Here is a 25,325-nt window from a genome sequence, read left to right as displayed (position 1 = left end):
ACGTGATCACTTAACAAAAATGAAAGCTCAGATACAGTTCACAGGCTGTGGGGCTTCTGTGACGAACTCAAGAGAAAAGCCTGTTAGTATACTAATAACTAGCAAGTTAGAAGAGGAGTATAGGCTATACCAGCATCTCAAGCCTGAGTCTCTGGGAAATGAGTGGCTATGGGCGTTTCCCCAAGCATGGGCAGAAACTGGGGGAATGGGACTGGCAAAACATCATCCTCCAATCTTTGTGGAACTCAAAACCGGAACCGACCCAGTAAGAGTTTGCCAGTACCCTATGTCACTAGAAGCAAAGAAGGGGATCACTCCTCACATCAGAAAATTGTTAGATTTAGGAATTCTGAAGCCCATCCAGTCAGCCTGGAATACTCCTCCACTGTTGCCTATAAAAAAGCCTAATTCTAATGATTACATACCAGTGCAAGACTTGAGAGAAATTAACAAGAGTAATGGACATTCATCCAACAGTCCCAAACCTATATACCCTGCTAAGCTCCCTGTCACCGAGCCATGTGTGGTATACTGTGTTGGATCTAAAGGATGCTTTCTTTAGCCTGCCCTTAGCCCCACAGAGCCAAAGCTACTTTGCATTTGCTTGGCACACTCCTGAAATCGGGATAAGCGGTCAATTGACCTGGACCAGGCTGCCTCAAGGATTCAAGAATTCGCCTACCATCTTTGATGAGGCGTTACATGAAGACCTGAGTGAGTACCGCTCCCAAAATACTGGAATAAGTCTATTGCAATATGTAGATGATTTGTTAATAGCCGCTCCAGACAAAAATAGCTGTCTAAAGGGAACAGCTAGGCTCTTAAAGATTCGTGGCAATTTGGGCTACAGGGCCTACACTAAAAAGGCACAAATTTGTAAACCTGAAGTCACCTATCTGGGCTTCACATTAAAAGAGGGCAAGCGTTGGCTGTCAGATGCACGTAAAGAGACTGTGCTAAAAATCCCTGTGCCTAAGTCAGCCAGACAAGTCAGAGAGTTCCTGGGAACAGCGGGCTTTTGCCAGCTGTGGATACCTGGGTTCACTGAGATGGCCAAGCCTCTATATGAAGCCACCAAAAACCTCCCAGAATTTCATTGGACTGAGCAGATGCAAAAAGCCTTTGAGGCAATCAAGAAAAGCCTTCTAGAAGCCCCAGCCTTAGGCCTACCTGATGTGAGTAAACCATTCACATTGTTCGTGTCTGAAAAGAAAGGAATAGCAAAAGGGGTGCTCACCCAGCCAGTTGGGCCCTGGAGACGGCCGGTTGCCTACTTGTCAAAGAAATTGGATCCTGTTGCCGCTGGGTGGCCTCCGTACTTAAGAATAATAGCTGCAGTAGCCCTCTTGGTAAAAGATGCAGATAAGTTGACTCTGGGACATAACCTGACTGTGGCCACTATGCACTGTCCGGGTCATCAAAAGGGAGTTGATTCAGTGACTAGAGGGAATAATCTGTCTGACCAGGCAGCTAAGGAAGCAGCCCTCCAGCCCAGAGCAGAAGTATTGACTCTAGTAGACCCAGGACCACGAGCTTTGCCTACTGTACCCCAGTATTCCCAAGAAGACTTGGAGTGGATAAAGAAAATTCCCATGGCCCACAAAACCCCTGGACAGAGAAGGAAACAATGACTGGTGGAAAACTTGTGAAGGGAAACTTATCCTGCCACAAGGGCTGGGTAAGGGGATCCTTAAGAGAATCCACTGAGTTTCTCACATGGGAACTCGAAAAATGCAGGACTTGCTCCAACACTCCAAAGTGAAAATTAGACAAGGAGATCAACTTATTGAAGATATTGTTAAAAATTGCAAGGCCTGTCAGCTTGCCAATGCCCCCAATCAACAGATTACTAAAGGAGCTCGCCTCTATGGGAATAGGCCAGGTGTGTATTGGGAAGTAGATTTCACAGAAATTACAAATATTTGCTAGTTTTTGTAGACACCTTTTCAGGATGGGTTGAAGCCTATCCAACAAAGCATGAGACTGCAAATGTAGTGGCTAAGAAGATCCTGGAAGAAATCCTACCCAGGTATGGCTTCCCATCCACCATTGGGTCAGACAATGGACAGGCTTTCATCTCAAAAGTAAGTCAGGGAATAGCTGCAGCACTGGGGACGGATTGGAAATTGCATTGTGCTTATTGACCTCAGAGTTCAGGACAGGTAGAGAGAATGAATCGGACTCTAAAAGAGACCTTAACTAAATTGGCCTTAGAGACTGGCGCAGACTGGGTGTCACTCCTTCCTTTTGCTCTGCTTAGAGTAAGAAATTCTCCCTATCAGCTTGGCTTTACTCCTTTTGAAATAATGTACGGGTACCCCCCGGCCCATTATTCCTAGCCTTCAGACTGAATTGCTTGCTGATTTGGATGGTGCTGAATTTTTGTGTAAACTCGATTATTTGCAGCTCGTGCACAAGAATGTGACCCCAACTTAAGGCATTATATGATTCTGCTTCTGTCCCTACCCCCCCATTTATTCAGACCAGGTGATTGAAATCATTAGAACCACGGTGGAAGGAACCCTAGATGGCATCGCCACTTGGGTCCATTGCTTCCACGCCAGGCCAGTTGACCCCTTTGCCCTGGACGACGACTACTGTGGTGGAACATGGGAGGTCTCCAGGCACCACCCAACTCAGGCGCTTTGCCTTCGCCTCAAGAAAAGAAAGTTAGACTGAATATTGTTATCATTTTCTTTTTGCCTTCTTTCCTTACTACCCTGGCTAGTGTTGATGTTATTTTGGCAGCTCACTCCAAAGTGAGGTGACCCCCTTATTTTAGGTAGTTTTGGGCTTGCTCAGGAATACGGGTATAGCCACCCGACCCTTAGAGCACAGCTGAGAAGTTTATGTATTATTTTGTTGCTTACCTTTGGATACTAAACACTATACAGCTAATGGTAAGTCTGTATAGCTGAAAGTTAATTTTCAGTTTGCAGTAATCCTGCAGTCCCTTGGTAAAGTAGACTAAGGTTATAGGTTCCTGGCTAGGTAAGGTCAATGCCCCTGAGTTAGCCTGAAGAAGTTACAGAAGATGGATGATCTTCACCCATCAGCCCCCCTTTAAAACTGAGGGACCAGAGTTGTTTTTGGGAAGATGAGGCAGGATAAACTAGAGGCATGCAAAACAGAGGTACAGAGACTATACTTGTATGAAGTGGGGACAGGCCCTTTGGTTACTACATTGGGCCCTACTGGCCCATGCCTTACCTCTATATCATCCCCTAGACATGCAAGTCATTGAAATGGACAGAATGGAGCCATGATTGGCTCCCAAGGTACCAAAAAGAAAAAGGGGGGAAATGAAGTGCCAGACTTTGAAGTCAGGCCCCATTTTACCACATGAACCCCATTTTACCACGGGAACCCCATTTCAGAATCGAACCCTGAGCCAATCAGATTTGTACCTGTGTCCTAATCTTGCTTGCTTGAACACCTGATTGTTGTAACCTTGTTCTTTGCCTTTATAAGCCCTGTGTAATCACAGCTCAGGGCTCCCTCCTAATCTCCGCTATGTCGGTGGGTAGGATGAGGCCCGAGTTGCAGCTCGCTTAAATAAAGCCTTGCCTTGCTTTTGCATTTCGGAGTGTCTGAGTCTTGGTGGTCTTCTTGGTGGTGGTTTCATGACTTGGCACAACACTTGAACCCAAGACGTCTTTCCTGATAATTTTCCTTGTGGTTTTAATAGGACTGAATGTTGAGCTCCGGTATCCACCAAGAATTCCACCGGAGTCCCTGCCATCTTTAGAGTTACCCTAGGTTTGGGGAGGGGGTCTGAACCCCTACGTCCATACTCGTCCACTGTAGCTCCCCCCATGAAGACGGGCACTCTTCGGGGTTGGTGGAAGTTAGGTTTTGACCCCCTTTCTCGGTCCTTGGGGCATTCCTTGGTCCAATGGCCAGATTCCTTGCAGTAGGCACATTGATCTTTATGCAAGCCTTTCCCAGGTTGGCAGATGGGAAATTGATCTCTAGGCTCTCGCCTCTCTCTCTCTCCCTGTCCTGGCCCATTTCTCTCTATCGCTGCAACTAGCACTTTAGTCATCTTCTTAGTGGCCTTTGTCTGTTTTTCTTCTGGGGCTTCTCTGTTATTATAAACTCTATGAGCTATACATAACAAGTCCTGTATAGTCTTTCTTTCCAAATTTTCTAATTTCTGCAACTTTTTCTTTATATCCGGAACTGCCTAGTTAACAAAGGCCATCACTACTGCTGCCTGATTTTCTGGTGCTTCAGGGTTTAAAGGAGTAAACTGTCTAAATGCTTGCATCAATCTAAGTAACTAGAAGGTGATTTCTGTCTTCCCTGTGCTACCATGCATACATTGGCCGAATTTGTGGGCTTGTGTGTAGCAGCCTGGACACCCACCATTAGAGTCTGGCGATAGACCCATAGCTTCTCCCTACCTTCACACCCTAATCCATCTGGACACACTCTAATACACTTGGACACACCTCCCACCCCAGGCATTGCCTGGAAGTGACTCTCTAGCCTGTCATACATGCTTTGGATTTAGCAGCAGGCCATCAGTTCCATGGAATTGTTTACTTGAAAATCTCTTACAATATCCAATTTTCTTAATAGAGCTAGTTAACTCCAGTCAACTCAAGAATGTTCCCCCCAGAAAAAATTTAGTTTCAGCAGATCCAAAGCACTTTCCAGCAGAAATCAGCTGCATGTAATAGAGCCCCATCTGTTTGTACCATGGTAGGGGTGCTAAGGGTGAAGATACAGATTGTTCCAGATGACTGTTAGGCCGTCCTTGATTCTCACTCAAATAGAATGGGCAGGGGCCATCGTGGTGTCAGGCAGCAGTGGCTCCCAGTGGCTCCAGTAGAATGTCACACCTTCTTCTGGGTTGCCTGCAACTTTCTGCATAGACTGGTTAGAGAAGCTTAACCTAAGTTAACCTGAAGTCTGATTTTAGTGAAATCTCATAGTATTTCCTAATTGCTTTTTAAGCACACTAGCTTTTGTAAGCTGACACATCACTGAATTTCAAGACAGCTTTAGGCAATGGCCTTTGGCCATAATTTTCCAGGGCAATAACTTTCAGTAATCACATATTTCCAATAAGGCTAGGATTATTATTTTTTAATGACTCTGGTTCCTTGATCTTGAAGGGGGAGCTGATGGGTGGAGAGCATCAATCTTCTGTAACTTCTTCAGGCTGACTCAGGGGCATTGACCTTACCTAGCCAGGAACCTATAAATCCTTAGCCTACTTTACCAAGGGGTTGTCAAGACTAGATGTTACTAGTAACTTTACTCCAAACTAGAGTAAATAGATAACATTTTAACAACTGCACATGCCTCTTCTTGGGATATAACATGGTAGTCTTTTGGTCCTCTGGTTTGTAAAAGCATTTTCCTCTCTGGATGGGGAAACTGATGATGTAACAATGCCTAAACTACCTTTGCAGACCTTAGATCTCAATAAGGACAAGATCTCAGATCCACGATCTTTCTTTCCTGAACAGATGTATCAGCTTAAAATTCTCACTGCCAGTCAGGGCTTTGAGTAGATGCAGGGGGTTGGGATTTTAAACTATCCCCCATTTAACAAACTTAGCTTTACTACCCACTACCACAGATGACTGGCAAGTTCCTATCCAGTTACAAAGTAGATAGACATAGGCAATAAAAGGCATGCTTATGAACTATTCTTCTAGGACCTCCCAACTCTGATTAACTTTTGAAAGGCCAAACAGGAGTGACTCTAGGATCTGACACCATCTCTGACATCCAAGCAGTGGCTTACTGCCTCTGGATGCTCCATCACTTTTTTCCCAGGAGTAACTTTTCCATGATGGTACAAATGCACCTTTGGCATTTTTCTTGGCCCATAACTGGACTTGGACTTAGGGCCTGAGTTCTGTCCCTCAGCCCTCTAGCTCAAGGTTATCACTCTGCCACTTTGAGCTCCACACAACTCCATTCCCAGCACTCTGCTGGCTGATTAGAGACAAGGTTCACACAGGGATCTTTCTCTGCCTGGGCTGGCTTCGAACCGCAGATTTCAGATCAATGAGTCTTACAAGAGGTCACTTTACTCCAATTCAAAGCAACAAGGTGGTCCACACAGAAGTAGTTTTTAAGCATGATCTTACCTGGAACTTATTAAGGGCCAACATTACATCTGACAAACTTGTAGGAATCCTCTGTCCTTTCCGTGGGCCTGTTGAAAACTGTTACAAAAAAACCCTACAAACTCTGCTTTAACACCTTCACCTCAGCCTTTATTTGCATCTGGAAAAACTCTGTAGCCCAGGGGTACATTGCCTTTTAAAAGAGCCATTTTTTTCTTCAGTCCCAGTTACTGCATGAAAACCTTTAAACTCAAATGACAATTTTTCCTTAATGCGAGAATTACAATTACAAAATTAGAAATACTTATCCATTCAGCTTTCCAATAAATTAGTGAGAAATGTTAGCCAATTTGCCATTTCTTCCTACATACAGAGAGTTAATGAGCGTTTACTTCTATCCCCATTACTTTAATAAATATACTTTAAAATACTTGCCTGATTATATGTAACTTAAAATAGTTAAGAATCTTACTATTACATCACAGTATACATATAAAATTCAGTACCTGACTCATTAAGCTGATACCCAAAACAATTGTGACAAAAGTACATTCAGCAGTGTACACCAGAACTACAAGCACAAGAATCCAGACTTAGCTTTTTTTTTGAAGACATCCAAATTGCAAAATAGAAATAAACCTTTTAATCCTCCTTTAAGGTTTTCCAATATTAATAGTCCATCCTAAGGGGAAGTTTTAGAAATTCCAGTCAAATCATTCATTTTTACCACCAGGTTTCCAATGTTCACCTGAAAACAAAAGAGACAAAAGAAAGGCCTCCATTGGCCTGTCCTACAGAATGGCCTATCTCCATCCTACTCCTCAGAGCTTGATGAGCTGTCTTGGTGCTGGCTTGTCCTCTTCCATGATGAATGGATGGTCCCTTATGGCTGTCCCACCACGTGGATTCCCTCCAGGGCCTGTGCTGCCTCATGGACTGGCTAAGCTGCACCTTTGCCAGATCACCTCGCTCCTGAGGATAGGCACACAGGCCTGTCCTAGGTTTTTCCTGTCCTTTCCTATTGGCCCCTGACTGAGAAACCCCAGCAGTTTTTTTTTTAAAACAGTGTTAAACCTTTACATCCAAATTTCTGACACTTAGCCCTGATTTTTTTTTAATTAAAGAAACATTTTTAACTATAGATCCTCTTTAAAACAATGCAATAATCCTTTAAAACATTTGGTAATGCCCAACCTTGATGGCCATTTGAATTTAAACTTAAACTCACACAATTTTACATCACACTAACCGTATTGAACAAGTTCACACTCACACATGCACACACACACATATTCAAAAGATCTTAAAGCGTGCAAAATAAACATCGGCCGTACATTTTCCAGTGGCAAGAGGTATTTCTGCCAGTCTTCTCAATCTTGTCCCAAACTCTCTTTCACATCATGATCATCCAGATAACTCAGAGCATTTTACATAAACCACACGAACATACACAGACAGTCCTGGAGTTAAATTTTACAAAACTTGATCCAATTCAGCTACTGCCACTTGCCAATGAGGGTAAAGGCTATTTTCTACTTTCCCAGTCAGATACCACATGGAGCCACACTGGTGCCTGTAATGTGAAAGCGTATAGCTATGGGTAATGGCTCTTCCTAAAACAAACAAGGCCACAAAGGAGGAAAAGTAAGAGAATTCCTTCTGGAGACCTAGAAGGAAAAGTTATGGTCTCAGGTATCCTGGGAGGCCTTCTCCCGGCCGGGTCCTCGGTCTTTGGCCCGATGAGTACCCTAAGAGGAATTTCTCCTGTGGCGTGACAGGGGTTAGACACACTTACACACAGATCACATACAAGACACAACAACAACCCAAATTGCGGTGCGTGGCAAATTGTTCAAAAGAAAAGCAACAGACTACGAATGGATTTCTCCAAAAATGTCTGTAACTGAGGAACAATTTGCCCACATGGAGTCTGGGGACGTCTCCCACAGATCCCGCTGGCTGCCTTATACCGCGTCCGCCAAGGTTCCTTGGCAACCTCACACATAAATACTGCAGGCCACAAATTTTACGAAGTTCACATCGGCAATGCCTCAACTTACCGGCTGGATTTTCACGACCTCTTGGTCGGGTGTCTGGGTGGGCTTGAGAGGGGTATCCCGGGCGAGTCCCCACTGAAATGCTCGAGTTCGGGACCCCCGAGATTCCACCAGACCAATGCAAGTAGCAAAAAGGGCGTTTATCGCGAGCTAGCTCGGTCCTCCATGCACTCAGCACGCTGGTGATGCTGAGGCCCTGAGCCTCGGGCTTCCAGGTTTTTTTGTACATTCTTTGGGGAAGGCAGGGACTTAGCATACATCATAGCAATGTTTAACAAATCAACATGCACCGTGGGAAAAATCATAAAACAATTCTAAAACATGTGTGGCGCATTTGGTGGGGGGAAGGAATCTGGAAAGGGTATTGGTTAGATCGAGGGGCCGACATAATTAAAGTTGATTGGTTTAAGCTATAGGGGTGTCGCAAGGGTGTATGTGCACAGCTGCAGAGTTTTTAATTAGGTACCACCAAACTAATTTTGTCTTTCTATTCTTCCCCTCAATCTGTGCCATCACACACAGGATTGCTGGTGGTCAGGGACAGTATCATCATGAACATTCTATCATTTTATGTGCTACACCCATTGGGAAAACCCCATACTTGGCCAAATTTTCTCCGTCATTAAATATTCCATTTTCTTTTCCCCACAGATCTATTGTCAAAGCTTTGATTCAGGCCACCTTGTGTCTGTGCCCAGTCAGAGGGAAACTTTGTGGCCTCTTTGATTAATGACAGTGGCATTCATAACTCATATGTCTGGATTGGCTTCCGTGATCCCAAAAGTGTGAGTCTGTAGCATACTTTATTACTCCCAAATCAGACATGAGGTAAGCAGGAGAATGAGATCTGACAACTCAAGAACCAGCTATTATAATTTTCACATGAGTACAAACTCTCAATTGATTCTGCGATGATTGGGAGCATTGAGATTTACTGTAGCTGGCTGGAAAGAGAGCCAAAGGCTCAATTTCTTAGGTGTTCACATACATTCATGGATAAAATCATTCTGTTTACTTCCATGAAAGCATTTTCATATGCCACTACTTACTTCTTCTCTGTTAGATGAGAACTCTTTTCAGACTATATAGAAAAGGGAATTTGCAAAAGATAAGCTATTGCAGGGAATTGGGTGATTTGGTGTCATACCAAACCATATGTTAATAGTCATTGACATGATGGGCTATGAGGTCTTTGGGCCTCCAGTTCGCAAAATCAGCAACCACTTTCTGTAATGAGTGTTTATGGGCCTGTGCGAAAGCCAGAATGCTTCTGCTTTCAGCAAGGTGTTGAAAATGAAAGGGAAAGAAAGTTGAGAACAAAAGTAAATAATATGATATTCAGGGATAGTGGGCAATACATTTAGTTTTGGCATAATTCTTGGTAGAACCCTGAATGTGTTTACAAGCCACTTTCTGCGTGATATATGCCCTTTTCTGGGCCTTTTCTAGAACCATCGTTGGTGCTGGAACAGTAGTTCCCCAGTTACCTACAAATACTGGATCAGTGGATCTCCACACAGTAAAAATCCTGGCTACTGTGCAGCATTGGCTTCAAATGAAGGTGGGAAACAGAATCAACACACATTTTGCTACCCTCTTCAATTTCACACTTATGATGGATCTGGGAGTGGGAGTCAAAAGGAAGAACAATGCAAATTTCAGGAAATGGAAAATTGTCTTTCCTGAGTCCTAGAGTCTTGAGGCCTGCTCTCTTTCTGGTTTTCATTCTGATTATTCTCATTGGCTTGCAGGATACAAGAAATGGAAGGATTAAACTTTTTCCTTTGTTGGTAAGTTCAAAGGCTAAATGCATCTGGAAAATGTATGTTCTAAACCTGGTCTTGAATTTATGAAGGAATCAAAAATTGAACTTGACTATCACTCCAATGCAAAACACCAATAATTTTACCCATCTCAATCTGTGGAGCTCTAAAACAGTAAAAATAAACATATGTCTCTCATTGAATTGTCTTTGTATCCACTATTTCTGCTTGGATACATGGTTGGGATGAATGTGACTGTGTTTATAACTTTATCAGCATAGTGTATACATACTGTGGCCCTGCTAATGAGAAGGAATAAAATGATTTCATGTATAATCCATTCCATTTTATGGATTCTTTGTGATTTATATGAATTATGAATGGCTGCTGTATCTGGTACAGTTTAAAGATTCACATATTGGAGTTGCAAGGATACTCTACTAAGTAAGACTTTGTCAAAATTGAAATTTTTTAAACCTAAGATGACATAGCCATAATTGTTAAAGACAGCTCCCAGAATGGCATAAAATATTTGTAAATTATGAATCTGGCAAGGGATTTAAATATAAGATCTCCCTCTCTCTCTCCCTCTCTCCTTCACTCCCCTCTCTTCATATCTATCTATCTATTAAAATTTAATAGTAAAAACCAAACAGAGAAAGATGGCAGATAGGAAACTTCTTCCAGATGATATTTGGAATGAGATTAGAGTAAAAAAAGAGTGACAATATTCCAAAGAAAAAGAGCATGGAAAATCAGGAAAGAGTATACAGGACAGTTGAAATACATGCAGAAGCAAAAGGGCAACAGGAAAAAGTAAAGAGTTTGGTGTTTTAACCCTGGTTCCCTTGGAAAGAGGGGAAGCAATCCCCTACCACAAGGAAAACTATGCAAGCTTGGTAACAACAGACTGTCAGAGTCCAGGATAAACCTATATTTCTGACACACCTTAAATCCAGTTAGAGGACTTGATGTGACAGTGACTACACCTGTGTGAGAGACCAGCATTGGACAATGAGCAATATCATGGCTCAAGGGGTTTAGGCTCACCAACATAGTATATGGTAGGAGACTGATGTGACAGGTAGTTGAGGAAAGGAGTGGAGATTAGCCAGATGTCAAAATTCTGAGAAGTTCAGGAAGCTCAGGCAGTGAAGGGCAACAGAAGTATGAAGCATGTATGTATGTATGTATGTATGTATGTGTATTTGTGTGTGAGTATATATATGACAATCATGAGACTTGAACTCAGCTTGTGCATTCTTCTTGAGCTTTTGTGGTCAAGGTTAATGCTCTACCACCTTGAGACACAGCTCCATTTCCAGCTTTCTGGTAGTTACTTGGAGGTAAGACTCTTACAATCTTTCATGCCAGGCCTTGCTTTGAGTCTCAGTCCTCAGATCTCAGCATCTGGTTTAGCAAGGATTACAGGATGGAATCACCACCAACTGTCTAAACAATATACTCTTTTTAAATTACAAAGGTGATGTACAGAGGGGTTACAGCTACATAAGTCAGGTATTGATTTACATTTCTTTTGAATGTTACTTTTGAATGATCAGTGAGTCATTGAAAAATAAAGTTGGAACTGAAAAAAATAACTAGAATTCTGAGATTATATTATAAAAATCACTTTCATTCAGACCACACAGAACCTATTTGGCAAATGTTTTCTAGGAAGATTTAAAAATTCTTCTTATTTTTGGACTTCTAAAATATTATTGAATTGTCTTGGGCAGTCTCCTAAGGTTGGAAACTATTATTCAACTTTTTTTATTTTGACATTTCACAGCCAAAGTCAAGCTCAGTATTGTGAAAAGATTACACTTCCTCGTTTCTGGCCCTAGTAACCCAATAAGCTTAGATGGCTGAAGAAGATTCATTTCTTCCTTTGAGACTTTTAAGGCGAAAGGACCATGACCAGAAGTAAGGTCAGCTATATTTTGTACACCTTTTTATTGTTCAGTATACTTCTCCTTATATTTTTTTAACTTTTTACTTTATTTTTATTGATATCAATATCACTTTAATTAGACTACGTGATTTACAATGTTTCTGGATCATGATGATTCCTCAAACATTCTCTCTCCTTATTCCTCCCTTCTCAATTCAGGGTTATCACATTGCCTTGATTTTTTTAGGAGAAAACTATGTGACTCTCCAGCTCATGCTTCTGGTCTATGTAAAAGACGAATATTTTAGCTTCACGTAGCTTCTATTGTTGATGATCCTTTTATGTCCCCTTCCTGTGGTTGTACCCGCACTATCACTGTATCTTACTTGAGTACATTGGAAACTGTATATACTGGTATTAGAACTAAGGAAGTGAAAGGGAATATCAAAATCGAGACACAAAGGATAAAAAGAAAAATGACTCCAAAAGCAATACTTGCAAAACCATTTGGTGTAAACCAACTGATCAACTCATGGGGGGAGAGAGAGAGGAGGAGGGGGGAAGTGGGAAGGGGGGAGGAGATAACAAACAGTACAAGAAATGTACCCCAGGCCTAACATATGAAACTGTGGTCCAGGATCCCCACTTCCCTTGAGTAATGGTGTTGCTAGGGAGAGGGGAGGAGGGGTTATGGGCAGGGTAGGGTAGGGAGAATCTTAAGAGATAGGACCAGAGCAGCATGAGACACATTTGTTCACTGTCTCTCCTTTGCATTAAAATGAAAACTTGGAGAGGTCAGTGGTTTCGTTTGATTTGTTCACAAAGTTATTGTCTAGGAATGCTCATGGTACTGTTTCTGCATGCTTTTCTAAACATGGTTCTTTATATTTAGTGTAAGAATAAATGAAGAAAATGCTGTACCAGAACCCAGGAACTGAAGATATTTCAGCTTTTATCTCCAGAGGGAGCTATGGCACCTTATATGTCTTGGTGACAGAGGGATTTGCAGGATGTGAGATGACATAGGAGAAACTAGCTGTCCTGAGCTACAGTAATGAGGGGGATTCCTATCTCTATGGAAACTCATTTGTAGAGATGCTGTTTGCACGGATGGCCATCTAAGAAGTCTGCTTTGGATGACTGGGTGCCTGTGTGTTATCTAAGAACTCAAACATGTATTAAAATAGAAAAGAGACGGAAAAGTGCACTGTCTTCTCACTGAATCCAGAGATAGGAAGCTAAGCTGTTCTGGGTGTTGGTGTATACACATTTCATGATTTCTTTTGTAATTTCATATCAGTTATTTCATTGATTGTGCTACATAAACATGTTTTAAAATGATTCTATAATATTTGAAAAAGTGTATAACATCCATGTCACACTTAGAATGTTTGCTAATATTGCTGAAACTTGGGCTGTTAAGTTGATTTCGAGACATCTGTTAAGAATACATTTATATTTCCAGGAGCAATGGCATTAGGAACTATAGTCAGCCAGTGTCCAGGATGCATGATAACGAAAAGCTGAAGCTCAACACAAGACCAGCCATGTGTTAAGTAATGAAGAATGGGCCTGAGAAGATAATGTAGGAATAGGGAGAGAAAGCAGTGAAGGTACCATTCAGAAATGCAGAAGAGAATTACTGGAGGTTTCCCTGCATGAGAGAAAGAAGGATGTGGACAGGGGTTGGTGACATGATTTTAAAGCTGACCCTTCACCACCTCCCTCCCCTCCCCCATCCCCACATATTTCTGGTGAGAAGTTCCCAGATTCTCAGCTCCCTTGCAGCTGCAGCAGCTATGGCGAGTTTTCCCCACCTAGTGGTGACAGGAGGAAGTTCATGTCCATCAAAGGCAGTGGGCTCTCGATGGCCAGAATAGCCTATGTTTATACCCACACCCACCAGGGCAGACATTGTATCCAGACAGGGAGGAAATAGGATTTCAGGATCCAGGCCTGTTTTCTGTGCATTCCTGGATGGGATGCTCTTTATATTCTTGCTAGGACATAGGGAGAAATCTAGAGACTATGTATATATATATGGTGTCCAGCAGTATCTGAACAGAAGGAAAATAAATGGAGACATATATTAAAACTAATAAAACATTTCATTTAGTTCATTTCTCTGATTTGTTTCAGAAAACTATTCAGGCACACACCTTCATCTGCAAGCAATATTCTCATTGAACACAAGCACACTGAGTCCCCCTTCCTCATCCTGGCCAGAAAAGCAGGAAGAAGGGGGGATGTCTCCAACTCCATGTCCACAAGTCAACTCCCAGGCTGGACTTGGTCAAGGAAAGATGGTTTGCTATTTTAGTGGCCTGTACTGCCATAGAGAATGCAAATATCCTGGGTGAGGTAGATTAATTATCTTTTTAAAAATCAAAGTGGTGGAGGTTGCAGAGTCTAGAGATATCATCTTCTGTAGATTCTCTTTTGGACTCTCTTTCACCTTGTTGTGATGTCCTTCCAAGGCCTTGATGCCTGTGAGCTGAGACAGAGACAGAGATAGGCCTCCCTGCTCCCTCAACTTCTGAAGACACTAACTGTGGGATTAGCTACAGCCTCAGGGACCTGAATTACCTCAATCACTTCTTACTGGCCTCTTCTCTAAGGCCATATACCTAGGAGATCATGAATTACTTCATAAAACAGGCCTTTGCTGAGAAAGAAGGCCATTATTACTATTGCCTTATAATGGAGTTTGAAGTTTGGTATTGATATTCCTCCAGCACTATTCTTCTGCTAAGGATTGTTTTTGCTATTTGTGGTCCTTCTATTATTCCTTATGAATTTTGGATTGCATCTTCTATATCATTGAAAACTGTTATTGGGATTTTATGGGGGCATTGCATTGAATTTTAAGATGTCTTTTGGCAGTATTGCCATTTTCACAATGTTTGTCCTTCTGATCTGAGAGCTTGGGAGGTTTCTCCATTCCTTTAAATATGCTTTAATTTCCTTTCCATGTTTTTAAAGCTTTCATCATGCAGGTAATTTATATCTTTGGTTACTTCTTCGGTATTTTATTATTATGTTTTGAGGCTAAGACAAATGGAGAATATCTTCAAACTGTAAGTTTGAAACAGAAATGTGTCAGTATGAGTTACCTACAGTATTTTCACTTACTGGAATCTTTACCCAAGCACAGGTTCCAGCTCTTTCTCAAATGTTCCTCAGTCTGAACTGAAATCTCACTTGCCCCATCATGAATGGTAAGACTTGTACATCTAACGCATGCCTAGAACACAGTTTGGCCCTGAGAGTTCACCCTCCCATCCACTCTCATTCCTCCTCTCCCTTTGCCCTTACCAGGGATCCAGAGCATTAACAGCCACAGGAGCTGAGAGAAGGACTTCATTTCTAGGAGTGAAAGGAGGAGTCTTGCCAGGTCAAGGCAGGTTCAGAGCTGAGCTTTTATCTCAGACTTGGAAAGGAAGGTCCTCCTTAGGGAGCAATATGCAAATAGCCAGGTGGGGGCAACAGTGTGAGAAGAGCCAAGGGAAAGGCAAGACCTGCTCTTCTGAGAGATGTGACATCATTGTGCTCTCTGTTTGGTGATAACCAATAAAATCCATGATGCCAGCAGCACTGCGAAGAAGGACCCCACTGAGAAAGTTGGGTTCTGTTGGGATCTATGGCCCTGCCACCGTAAAACAGCATCAGAGACCCAATGATATGCCAGGTTAGGTCCAGGACAGTCTCTAGGAACGAAATGGACACAGATCGTGGATCCCCTGAGTCTCCCTCAGCTAGTCTAGAGAAAGACACAGTGTCCACCATCAGCAGTGCTGATCCTCAGTGGAGTTGGTCAGTAAGGGCACTGGGTTAAGCTAGATGAAGAGGCATCCATTACCCATCATTACCAATTTATCTCTTAGAGGAATATTAAAAGTGTTAAAAAACTGTTTCCATAGGAATTTCCTATTAAGACTTAAGGTAAAGAATTGACAAAAACAAAAATGTCTCTTACAGGTAGTGCTTGGCATAATGGTTTTAAAAAGAGAAAAGAAAAATGGTAGAAATGTTTATTTTTGAAAGTGTGACGATATATTCAATGTAGCAATTTTTTAAATCCTGTCATTTTTCCACACCACATTTGTATAACATATTAATCTCTGGAGAGTAATGGAGGGAAAAAATGGATCAGTTTCATTGCAGAAACACACTGACATGTTGAGTTGAAACCCCTTTGTGTAACAACTTTAAACATATATATGTACATATTTATATAAGATTATCTTAAACTCACATAAAATCTTTAAATGTATCCACTGGCAATCTTATTTAACCAATTTCTATTTATTTGTTTCTGAGATTTTAGTCCACATGTGTTATTCTCGAAGATTCTAGAGCGGTGTTCAGGCAGAACATTACTGGGGAATGAGGAGGCTTGTGTCGAGGAAGCAATGGACCCCATCCACCCTGAAAAGAAGGGCCTTGTGGGAAGTGATTAGGCCATTGGTTATTGCCCTTGGGAGGGTCAAACCTGCTCTCATGTGAGAGTTCATGCCCTCGTATTAGTCACTTGATCTAAAGTGAAGACAACCATGTTCGGCCACCTCAACCTGTAACTATTTCTCCTTTTATTTACAAGCTATATTGTGACACAGTCATGATAGCCCTCAGCCAAGTACAGACAGATGAGAATACTGCATCTAGAACTTTCTGCGTTTAAAACTGTGCATTGAACAAAATTCATATTCATTCAGAACTTATGTCAGTTACTTTGTTATAGCAAAGGACTGACATTAGCGTGTATGTATGTGTTGTGTGTGTGCACGCGTGCATGCGATGTGGCCCTTAGAAAGGCTTTTAAATGGGCTGAGGAGTAAAAACATCTCTCTACCTATGATATTCATCTCCTAACAGTTGCCTAAACCTTACAGTGATCACTTGTTAACTTGCTGAAGGACATATCCATGTTAACTAGATCTGAGGTAGATTTGTAATTTTCTATCTGTAATACACTCTCAGGGATGCTGATAATGAATCTGACAATCATTTCTGGAGAAATTCTGTATAGGAAAGAAAATATCTCACCCATGTTTAGTTCTGTTTTCTTCCCTAGTGTCAAGACAGAGTTGTATTTTAGAAGTGTCCCTCACATATCTCATGCAAATACAGCATTTTCCATTGACTGAATCTTACTGAACCTCTTGCTATGGTTACAAGTTGCTGACAGTAAGAGGAAAGCGTGAATATTCTTTGGCAATTCTTCCTACTTCTATTCTGCAAGTTGTTCCATGACCTCAATGGGTCTCCAGCTGTGAACTCCTCTCATCAAAGTTCATTAGGACAGTGCTTTTCCCAGCACTCCTTTCGCTCTCTACTTTCCTTTGGATAATCTGAATGAGCTGAGATCTCTTCTAATTTTATAATATATTAGAAATTTTAAGAGACTCAGTCCTATCTATCAATGAGTATGAAGAAGCAGGTAGAGATAGGAGTGCAGACAAGTGAGAATTTCAAACAAATTTCTTCTTATTAATTACATTTTTATAATCTATAAGTAGTTGTACAAAACGTTACCATTAAACAAGTACATTTGTAAGTACTATGCATCTTGACCAAGGTCACTCCTTCCTTCTTTCTACCCCATCTTTCTCTATCCTACCGTTTTTTTTCATACATATTACCATGTATAAAAATACGTTTTAGAGGGCAGAAGGTGAGGGAAAAAATGAAGGACAAGGTAACAAGTTGGATAAGAAATGGATGCACTGCCTTATGTATGAAACTGTAACCCCTCTGTACATCACTTTGACAATAAAGAAAAAAATAAATTTTAGAAATACATTTTAGTTATTAAATGTGAACTTTTGACTCTCTATGACTGTATGGTACATGGGAGACCACTTTCTAATTACTCTGATAAGTATTGATATACTATGAGTCCCCATGTAACTACCTGCTGTTCCATAAGAGCCTTAAATTTATCCTATTTATTCACATACGTTACTTGTCTAGGAGTGATTTGAATTGAGCCAAAAGTCAGGTGAGGAATCAGAGGATCTTGGCTTCTTCCAGTTTGGGGAAATCCTGCTAGAGGTGCTTTTTGGAGCCTTACTACTTTGGGTTCTGGGCCGTGAATGAGCAACTTTAGATGTGGAATCAGGAGAGTCGTGGCAGGTCCTCCTGAAATGCTGTGTATCTGAGGAGTCAAGAGTCCTCCCAGGGGGGCTGGGAATATGGCCTAGTGGCAAGAATGCTTGCCTTGTATACATGAAGCCCTAGGTTCAATTCCCCAGCATCACATATACAGAAAACAGCCAGAAGTGGCGCTGTGGCTCAAGTGGCAGAGTGCTAGCCTTGAGCAAAAAGAAGCCGGGGACAGTGCTCAGGCCCTGAATCCAAGACCTAGGACTGGGAAAAAAAAAAAAAAAAAGAGTCCTCCCAGGGGCTGCGAATATGGCCGACTGGTAGAGTGCTTGCTTTGCATACATGATGCTCTGGGTTTGATTCCTCAGCACCACATACATGGAAAAAGCCAAAAGTGGCTCTGAACAACATCATGAGATCAAGCAACAGACAGAAAAGTGTATCTCTAATTTCCAAACCAAGGATACAAAATTATATTGTTTTTGCCTTGATATTTCCTCAAGTTAATATAAAATCATTATTATATTCTATGTTCAAGGGATGAGATGATGGCATTGAGAAATAATAATTAGCTGCACACTGGTGGCTCATGCATATAATCCTAGTTACTCAGAAGGCTGAGAGCTGAGGATCACAATTCAAAGCCAGCCCAGGCAGGAAAGTCCTTGAGACTCTTATCTCCAATGAACCACAAGAAAACTAGATGTTGCACTGCTGCTCAAGTCTTAGAGCACTTGCCTGCAGCTGAGGAATTTAGGGACAGTTCCCTACCCAGAAAGTTCAAGCCCCAGTACCAAAAAAAATCAATTTGATATTTACCATCAAAAAGAAATTATCTTTCTGATAAGAGAGTAAAATGTGTTTGTTAATATATAAGCAGAAAACAGTTTTTAAAAGACCCTCTTGCTGAAGAAAAAATCCCTTGGCAACAAGAAATTGATAAATGGTTTAGTAGATAATCTAGCTTGTTAGTTACATTGTATGGATCAGTGGACAATGTGTGCACATGCCAAAACACCATATTGTGCTTCAAATATATTATAATGTGTCAGTCGCAAATTGTTTTAAAAAAACAAGGACCATTTTTTTCTTTACAAATTCTTTTTCAAAAATCTTTTTTTACAAGCAATATTGCCTTGTTTTTAAAAGCTTGCTTTAACATACCTGGAACAGCTTCTTCTTTACTGAATGACTACAAATTCTTAGCACAGCCTGGACTACATATGAGTACCATCTGTGTTTTTTGTAAGTCATTAGAGGCAGGGTCAGGTGGGAGCTGCTTGGGATGAGCAGGAGGACAGAGAGTTTGGGTGTGGAGATGGCTCTATGACCTTCCTCCCAACACTTTCCAGTGACCTTAGAAGTCTGGCTGCATCTGAGGAGCTCTGTCATCAGTGGAGGCCCCAGGGGGAGCAGCTGGGGCAGCCCAGCCTCTCACTTCTGCTGCCCTGGGAGGTTTTTGTTATGACTTGTATCACTGTGGGAGGATTGCGGTAATCTTGTTGACAATAATAAGTGGCAACATCTTCAGGTTGCAGGCTGCTGATGGTGAGAGTGAACTCTGTCCCAGATTGACTCCCACTAAACCTTGATGGGACCCCAGATTGTAAGTTGGTTGCATAACGGATCAGGAGCTTGGGAGCTTTCCCTGCCTTCTGCTGGTACCAATGTAAGTCATTGCTAATGCCCTGACTGGCCCTGCAAGTGGTAGCGACTCTGTCTCCAAGAGATGCAGACAGGGATGGCGACTGGGTCAACTGGATGTCACATCTGGCACCTGACAATGGAAACATGAAAGCATTATGCATTTAATTAATTATACTATCCAAGTACTTCAGAAAAGAGGCAAGTAACTCTGTTAACATAAGATGAGCAATCCCCAGCCTTGTCCCTCCTTACCTGGGAGCCAGAGCAGCAGAAGCCCCAGGAGCTGAGCAGGGGTCCTCATGTCCATGCTGGGTGCTGAGTGGAAGCTTCTCCTGCACAGGGTGTGCACAGCCTATGAAGAAGAGCTCAGAGCAGTGGGCTGCGGTCTGGGCACATGCAAATCAGCAGGGGCTGGAATAGCTACAGTCTGGCAGATCTTAGTGACAAAGCACAGACCTACAGATCACAGATGTTCAACTTGCTTATGTAGATAATGTGTTTCTCCCCTAGTGACCAGAGAACATGATGTGCTGTCCTGTGAAAAAAAATGTTTTTAATTTCCATATTTTTCAAGATTTTCTAGTGTTTTCCTTCTTCTTTTTGTTAATGAAGGCAGTCATGAAGCGGTAAACATTTCCAGGGGAGGCTGGTTTTAGCATTTTCCTGCATTTTGGCATCTTTGGATTTTGTGACACAGGATTCAAGAGTATTCAGGTTGTTTTCCTGAATCTAGTTATATTGTTAATAATGATCATTATTTTCCAGACAAAATGATATAAAACTGATTATATGTGTTTATGTAGAAAGACAGAGAAATTCATAGGTAGAGAAACAGACTTCTGAAATTTTCGTGAAAGATAAACTCTTGAAATATATAGTATGCACAATAAACTTTTATGATCTGAGATGTATAGACTGGCCCCTGGTGTTTGTATTGGTTCTCTGTTCACTCCTTTGAAATGACTGCTTTCCTGCTCTTCTAAATGCTCTTAAACATCACCTCTTTGTAGGACAGTTCACATCAGGCCTTTCTCTTCATTCTTAGGAACAGACATGACTCCATATCTAGCTTTGTGAATGTCATGAAAAAATCTTTACTAAACTTTTGGAGGGAATCTGGGTCCTCTATCTTCATTACTGGAAAACGCTCTCAAAATCTGAGGTTTTGTCCTCAAGGAATCAACTCTACTTCAGTTTTCACTGTACTCCATAAGCCTGAATAGTCCTTCATGACCAATATCTTTTCTATCACATGAGCCACATCTTTACTTGTGGAATGTTGGCAGTTAATTGGAGAGTCTTATCACCTTTCATGCCCAGGCTGATTTCCAATCACCTGATCAGATCTCAGCTTCCTGAGTAGCAAGGCTTACAGGGATGACCCAGTGGTGCCTGGTACTAAAGGATCTTTAGTAAATGCATTAAGCAATGTGGTCCAAACAGACACAGAAGGAATAAAATGTAATGTGGCCAGAATGAGGACAAAGAACTGCAGCCACCCAGTTTGGAGAGGACATCTTCAGCATGATGCAAAGTAAGACTGAAGTTAAGAGGCCCACAACATGGATATCAGCATGGAGGGACACACTGCACTGTATAGTGAAGGATGTCATACTTGGGGACAGAGGAGCAGAGTAGTCACGTGGAATTTAATATTGCTAATCGAAGTAGCTACTGTGAGCCCACAAAGGTAACGTAGGTGCTCAAAGTCACATAGCCCACAAATAGGTCATTGCCCAAGCAGAAACTCCTTCAGAACCATTCACTATATAAAGTGAATCTGAGTGTTGATTTGATCATCTCCTCCTCCTACAGCATTAATGCTCTCTGCACCACATGATAACACACTGCTCTTCTTCCCTCTTTTTACGATGATTCATAATCCTATTACAGAAAAGCTATATCAATCACCTCTACTCCTCTCAAATTTAACTTCCCTTGTTGTCATATTGTCTGCTCAATTTCTGCCACTTCCTTTGCTGGGAGAGATTTTCTCTCTTTGTATGGTGCACTGTAGGACAAAGCTGGGACTAAGTAGGACAGGGAAAAGGGAGCTGGCTGCTATGTTGGTCTGAAGGTTACCTTGCAAATTATAGGAGACATTGATAAGATGACAAAGCAAAACCCCAAGAGCATCCACTTGAGTGGGGCTGAAAGCAGCCAGGCTCTGAGGATAACACGTTATATTCTCATGATTCATGCTGGCTCCTCAGTTGGGGACATATGTCTTACGAATTTCAAGTCCACACAGATGTTAGGTACTAGAATACATGAAAGAGTTAGAAACAACGGCCTCAAACCAGCACTGTAGGCAGGCTTACAATGCCCACGGTTGTGAGTGAAGGAGTTACTGCCTGAGAGAGGAGGCTGAGGGCAGAAAGTAGGGGAGACCAGCAGACCTTTCTGTGGATCTTCGTGGCAGAAGAAAGAGTCTCGGGAAGGGAAAGTGCTTATAGTCTGACTGTGGAAGGAAGCTCCAGGGCTGTTCTCAGTGCTTCTGAGGGCCGGGGATAATGTGCAGTCAGTCAGCAGGGTCCTCAGGACAGAGTATTAAATCCAGTATTTATTAAAACATAGAGGAAGCCAGGCACTGGTAGCTCACTCCTGTAATATGAGCTCCTCCAGAGGCTGAGTTCCAAGGATCATGCATTGAAAGCCTGGGCAGGAAAGTCCATGAGACTCTTATCACCAATAAACTACCTACAAAAAGCCTGAAGGGATGGCTCAGGCTCAGGTGGTAGAGTACTAATCTTGAGCACAAAGAGGTTCAGGGACAGCCCCTAGGTCCTGAGTACAAAGTTCAGGCCTGCAACTCCCACCCCCACCCCCCACCTGCAAACAAAGCAAATTAAAAATTAGAGGAGCACTTTACAAATGTAGAATTATATGTCTACTGTTCATGTGTATCAAGTTAGGTATTAAATTAGCACATGAATAAACATGCTTGATTTGTCTAGCTCATCATTTTAAATTCTGACACTCAGAAAAAAATCCAAGGGGCAAAGCACAGTCACCCTGTGGCCCCTGCACACTCTTAGCCCGAGCATCACGAAGCCCAGGACCCCGGCTGTGGCCTTGAGGACAAGCAGTGACCTGCTCACTGCAGAGGACTCTGGGGACCTACTGGGGACAGCACTGACCCTGCAGCCCCCCCCTCACCTCCCACAACTGGACGTGGTGTGTGCACACGTTCCCTTAGGGCGGCGCATCTGCAGGGCCCGCCCTCCTTCCCTCACCTTTCTGACCTGACTTCACTACAAGAATCCTAGTGGATGTGTCAGCCTTGTGAGGTGTGATTACACTTTACAAAGTACACTATGAAACAGGAGCTTGTGTATGGGGAGACACGACCCCCTCTACAAACATGGCCCCAGCTTCTATGTGTGCCATGAGAGCCCAGCTCCAAGCTGCTCCTCACCAAGCCTCAGCATCTCCCCTGCCCTCCCAAGGTCTCTAAGGTCAGAGTTCAGTGTTTGTTTCCTGTGTGCTTTGTGTGTCATCTAGTGGTAACTTTGTGAACTAGCAACTGGCCATATTTTCCATTTGGAGTTATGTTTTTGTTTTGTTATGTTGAAAAATCTTCTCAAACAGCTATGCAAGAGAGTCCAAGTATTTTTTTTTTTTTTTTTGGCCAGTCCTGGGCCTTGGACTCAGGGCCTGAGCACTGTCCCTGGCTTCTTTTTGCTCAAGGCTAGCACTCTGCCACTTGAGCCACAGCGCCACTTCTGGCTATTTTCTGTATATGTGGTGCTGGGGAATTGAACCCAGGGCCTCATGTATACAAGGCAAGCACTCTTGCCACTAGGCCATATCTCCAGCCCCCCAAGTATTCTTATATGTGAAATTATTCCATTTTATATTTTTTACCTTCAGATTAATTTTAGTTTACATATTGTTATGATAATTCCATACCTGAATTCAGTGTACTTTGAAAAATGTCACTACATTCTTTGTATTTTCATTGCCATTTCCCTCCAATACCCACCATTTCCCTTACATTATGTAATAAACTTCATTATTCACAAAAATATGTGTGTATGAATATGTACTATATATATATGTTATATTATAGTTAACTCATCCAAAACCATTTATGCTTTTGGTCCCATCCTTTCCCACTCACCTATCTCCCTACAGATTTTTCTGTTTTGCTTTCATGACTTTTACTATTTTTCATTGTCACCATTATTTATTATTATAATGTCATCATTATCATTGAAGTCTAGGCTCCAAAAATGAGTATGGACATGAAATATTTGGCTTTGGGATCCTGACTTATATCACTCATGATCTCCAGTTCCTTCAATTTTCCAGCATATTATATGATTTCATTGTTCACTTCTTTATGTCCTTGTCAAAAATCCAAGCGCATTAATGGCCTCAGGACTTTACTGAAATACTTTTTTTCTCTTGGTCATGGGGCTTGTAATCAGGGCCTAGGGCATTGTCCCTGAGCTCTGTTGCTCCAGGTTAGCTCTTTAACACATCAAGTCACAGCTCCACTTCTGGTCTTCTGGTAGTTTCTTGGAGATAAGAGTCTCTGAGACTTTCCTGCCTAGCCTGGCATTGAACCAAATCCTCAGATCTCAGCTTCCTAAGTAGTTAAGTAACAAGCATGAACCAACAGTGCCCAGGCACAACACCATTTTAAAGCATGAAGTGAGTAGTCCTGATAGGTCAAGACAAGGTCAGGCTGCGCCTCAGACTTAGAAGGGAAAGCACCACGCAGGTCAGCAAGTGGACGCAGCCACGTAAAAGGAGCACGGGGAGGGCAAAGGCCTCCCTTGTGATGAGGAGGAAACCAAATACATTTGGACACCATGTCCCAGACGCTTTGAACTACAGGTATGTGTTCTTAATGAGACAACAGAAGCCTTGTCTGGATGATGACTTGTAAGGCTGAAATGGAAGAAAGACAGATAACATTGAGAGGATTGTCACTGATTTCCTGCTAGCCTGGCTCTAGCTGAGACGCTATCTCTGTCAGCAGGCGGAGGCCCCAGGAGGAGCAGCTGGGGCAGCCCAGCCTCTCACTTCTGCTTCCCTGGGAGGTTTTTGTTATGGCTTGTATCACTGTGGGAGGAATACTCCTACCCTGCTGACAGTAATAAGTGGCACCATCTTCAGGCTGCAGGCTGCTGATGGTGAGAGTGAACTCTGTCCCAGATCTACTGCCACTGAACCTCGATGGGACCCCAGAGGCCAAACTAGTTGCATAACCAATCAGGAGCTTTGGAGCTTTTCCTGCTCTCTGCTGGTACCAATGTAAATAATGGTCAATGCTCTGACTGGCCCTGCAAGTGATGGAGACTGTGTCCCCTACAGATGCAGCCAGAGAGGATGGAGTCTGGGTCATCTGGATGTCACATCTGGCACCTGATATTGGAAACATAAAAGCCATTAGCCAAGCAGGTCTGTTAACATGGGATGAGCAATCCCCAGCCTTGTCCATCCTTACCTGGGAGCCAGAGCAGCAGGAGCCCCAGGAGCTGAGCAGGGGTCCTCAAGTCCATGCTGGGTGCTGACTGGGACTGACAGCTGCACAGGGTGAGCAGCCTATGAAGAAGAGCTCAGGGCAAGTGGGCTGTGCTCTGGGCCCATGCAAATCCTCAAGAGGCTGGCAGAGCTGCAGGGCTGGCACAGAGGCAGGCTGGCCAAAATCTGTGTCAGAGCCAGACCTAAAATCATGGTCCCAATGAGACCTGAGCAGAACAAAATAGTCCTCAGAAAATATTTTTCCTAAGACAGGATGACTCTCTTGTGCTGTTAG

The 25,325-nt window shown here is 42.5% G+C and overlaps 2 gene segments (V, D, J or C); both read right to left on the bottom strand.

The window, feature by feature from the left end:
- Positions 1-19,356: 19,356 nt before the first annotated feature.
- Positions 19,357-19,890, bottom strand: LOC125356174 (the record flags this gene model as incomplete). The annotated part of the segment is given in 2 exon segments: positions 19,357-19,685; positions 19,808-19,890. Coding segments are annotated over 2 exon segments (384 nt in total), but the record flags the coding sequence as incomplete, so codon positions are not given.
- A 4,504-nt stretch (positions 19,891-24,394) lies between these two features.
- On the bottom strand, positions 24,395-25,115 carry LOC125355927. The segment is given in 3 exon segments: positions 24,395-24,454; positions 24,630-24,931; positions 25,014-25,115. Coding segments are annotated over 3 exon segments (417 nt in total).
- Positions 25,116-25,325: the final 210 nt, after the last annotated feature.

This window comes from Perognathus longimembris, chromosome 8 (genome assembly GCF_023159225.1).
Source record: "Perognathus longimembris pacificus isolate PPM17 chromosome 8, ASM2315922v1, whole genome shotgun sequence".
Classification (NCBI taxonomy): domain Eukaryota; kingdom Metazoa; phylum Chordata; class Mammalia; order Rodentia; family Heteromyidae; genus Perognathus; species Perognathus longimembris.
This window is presented reverse-complemented; position numbering and strand designations above follow the sequence as displayed.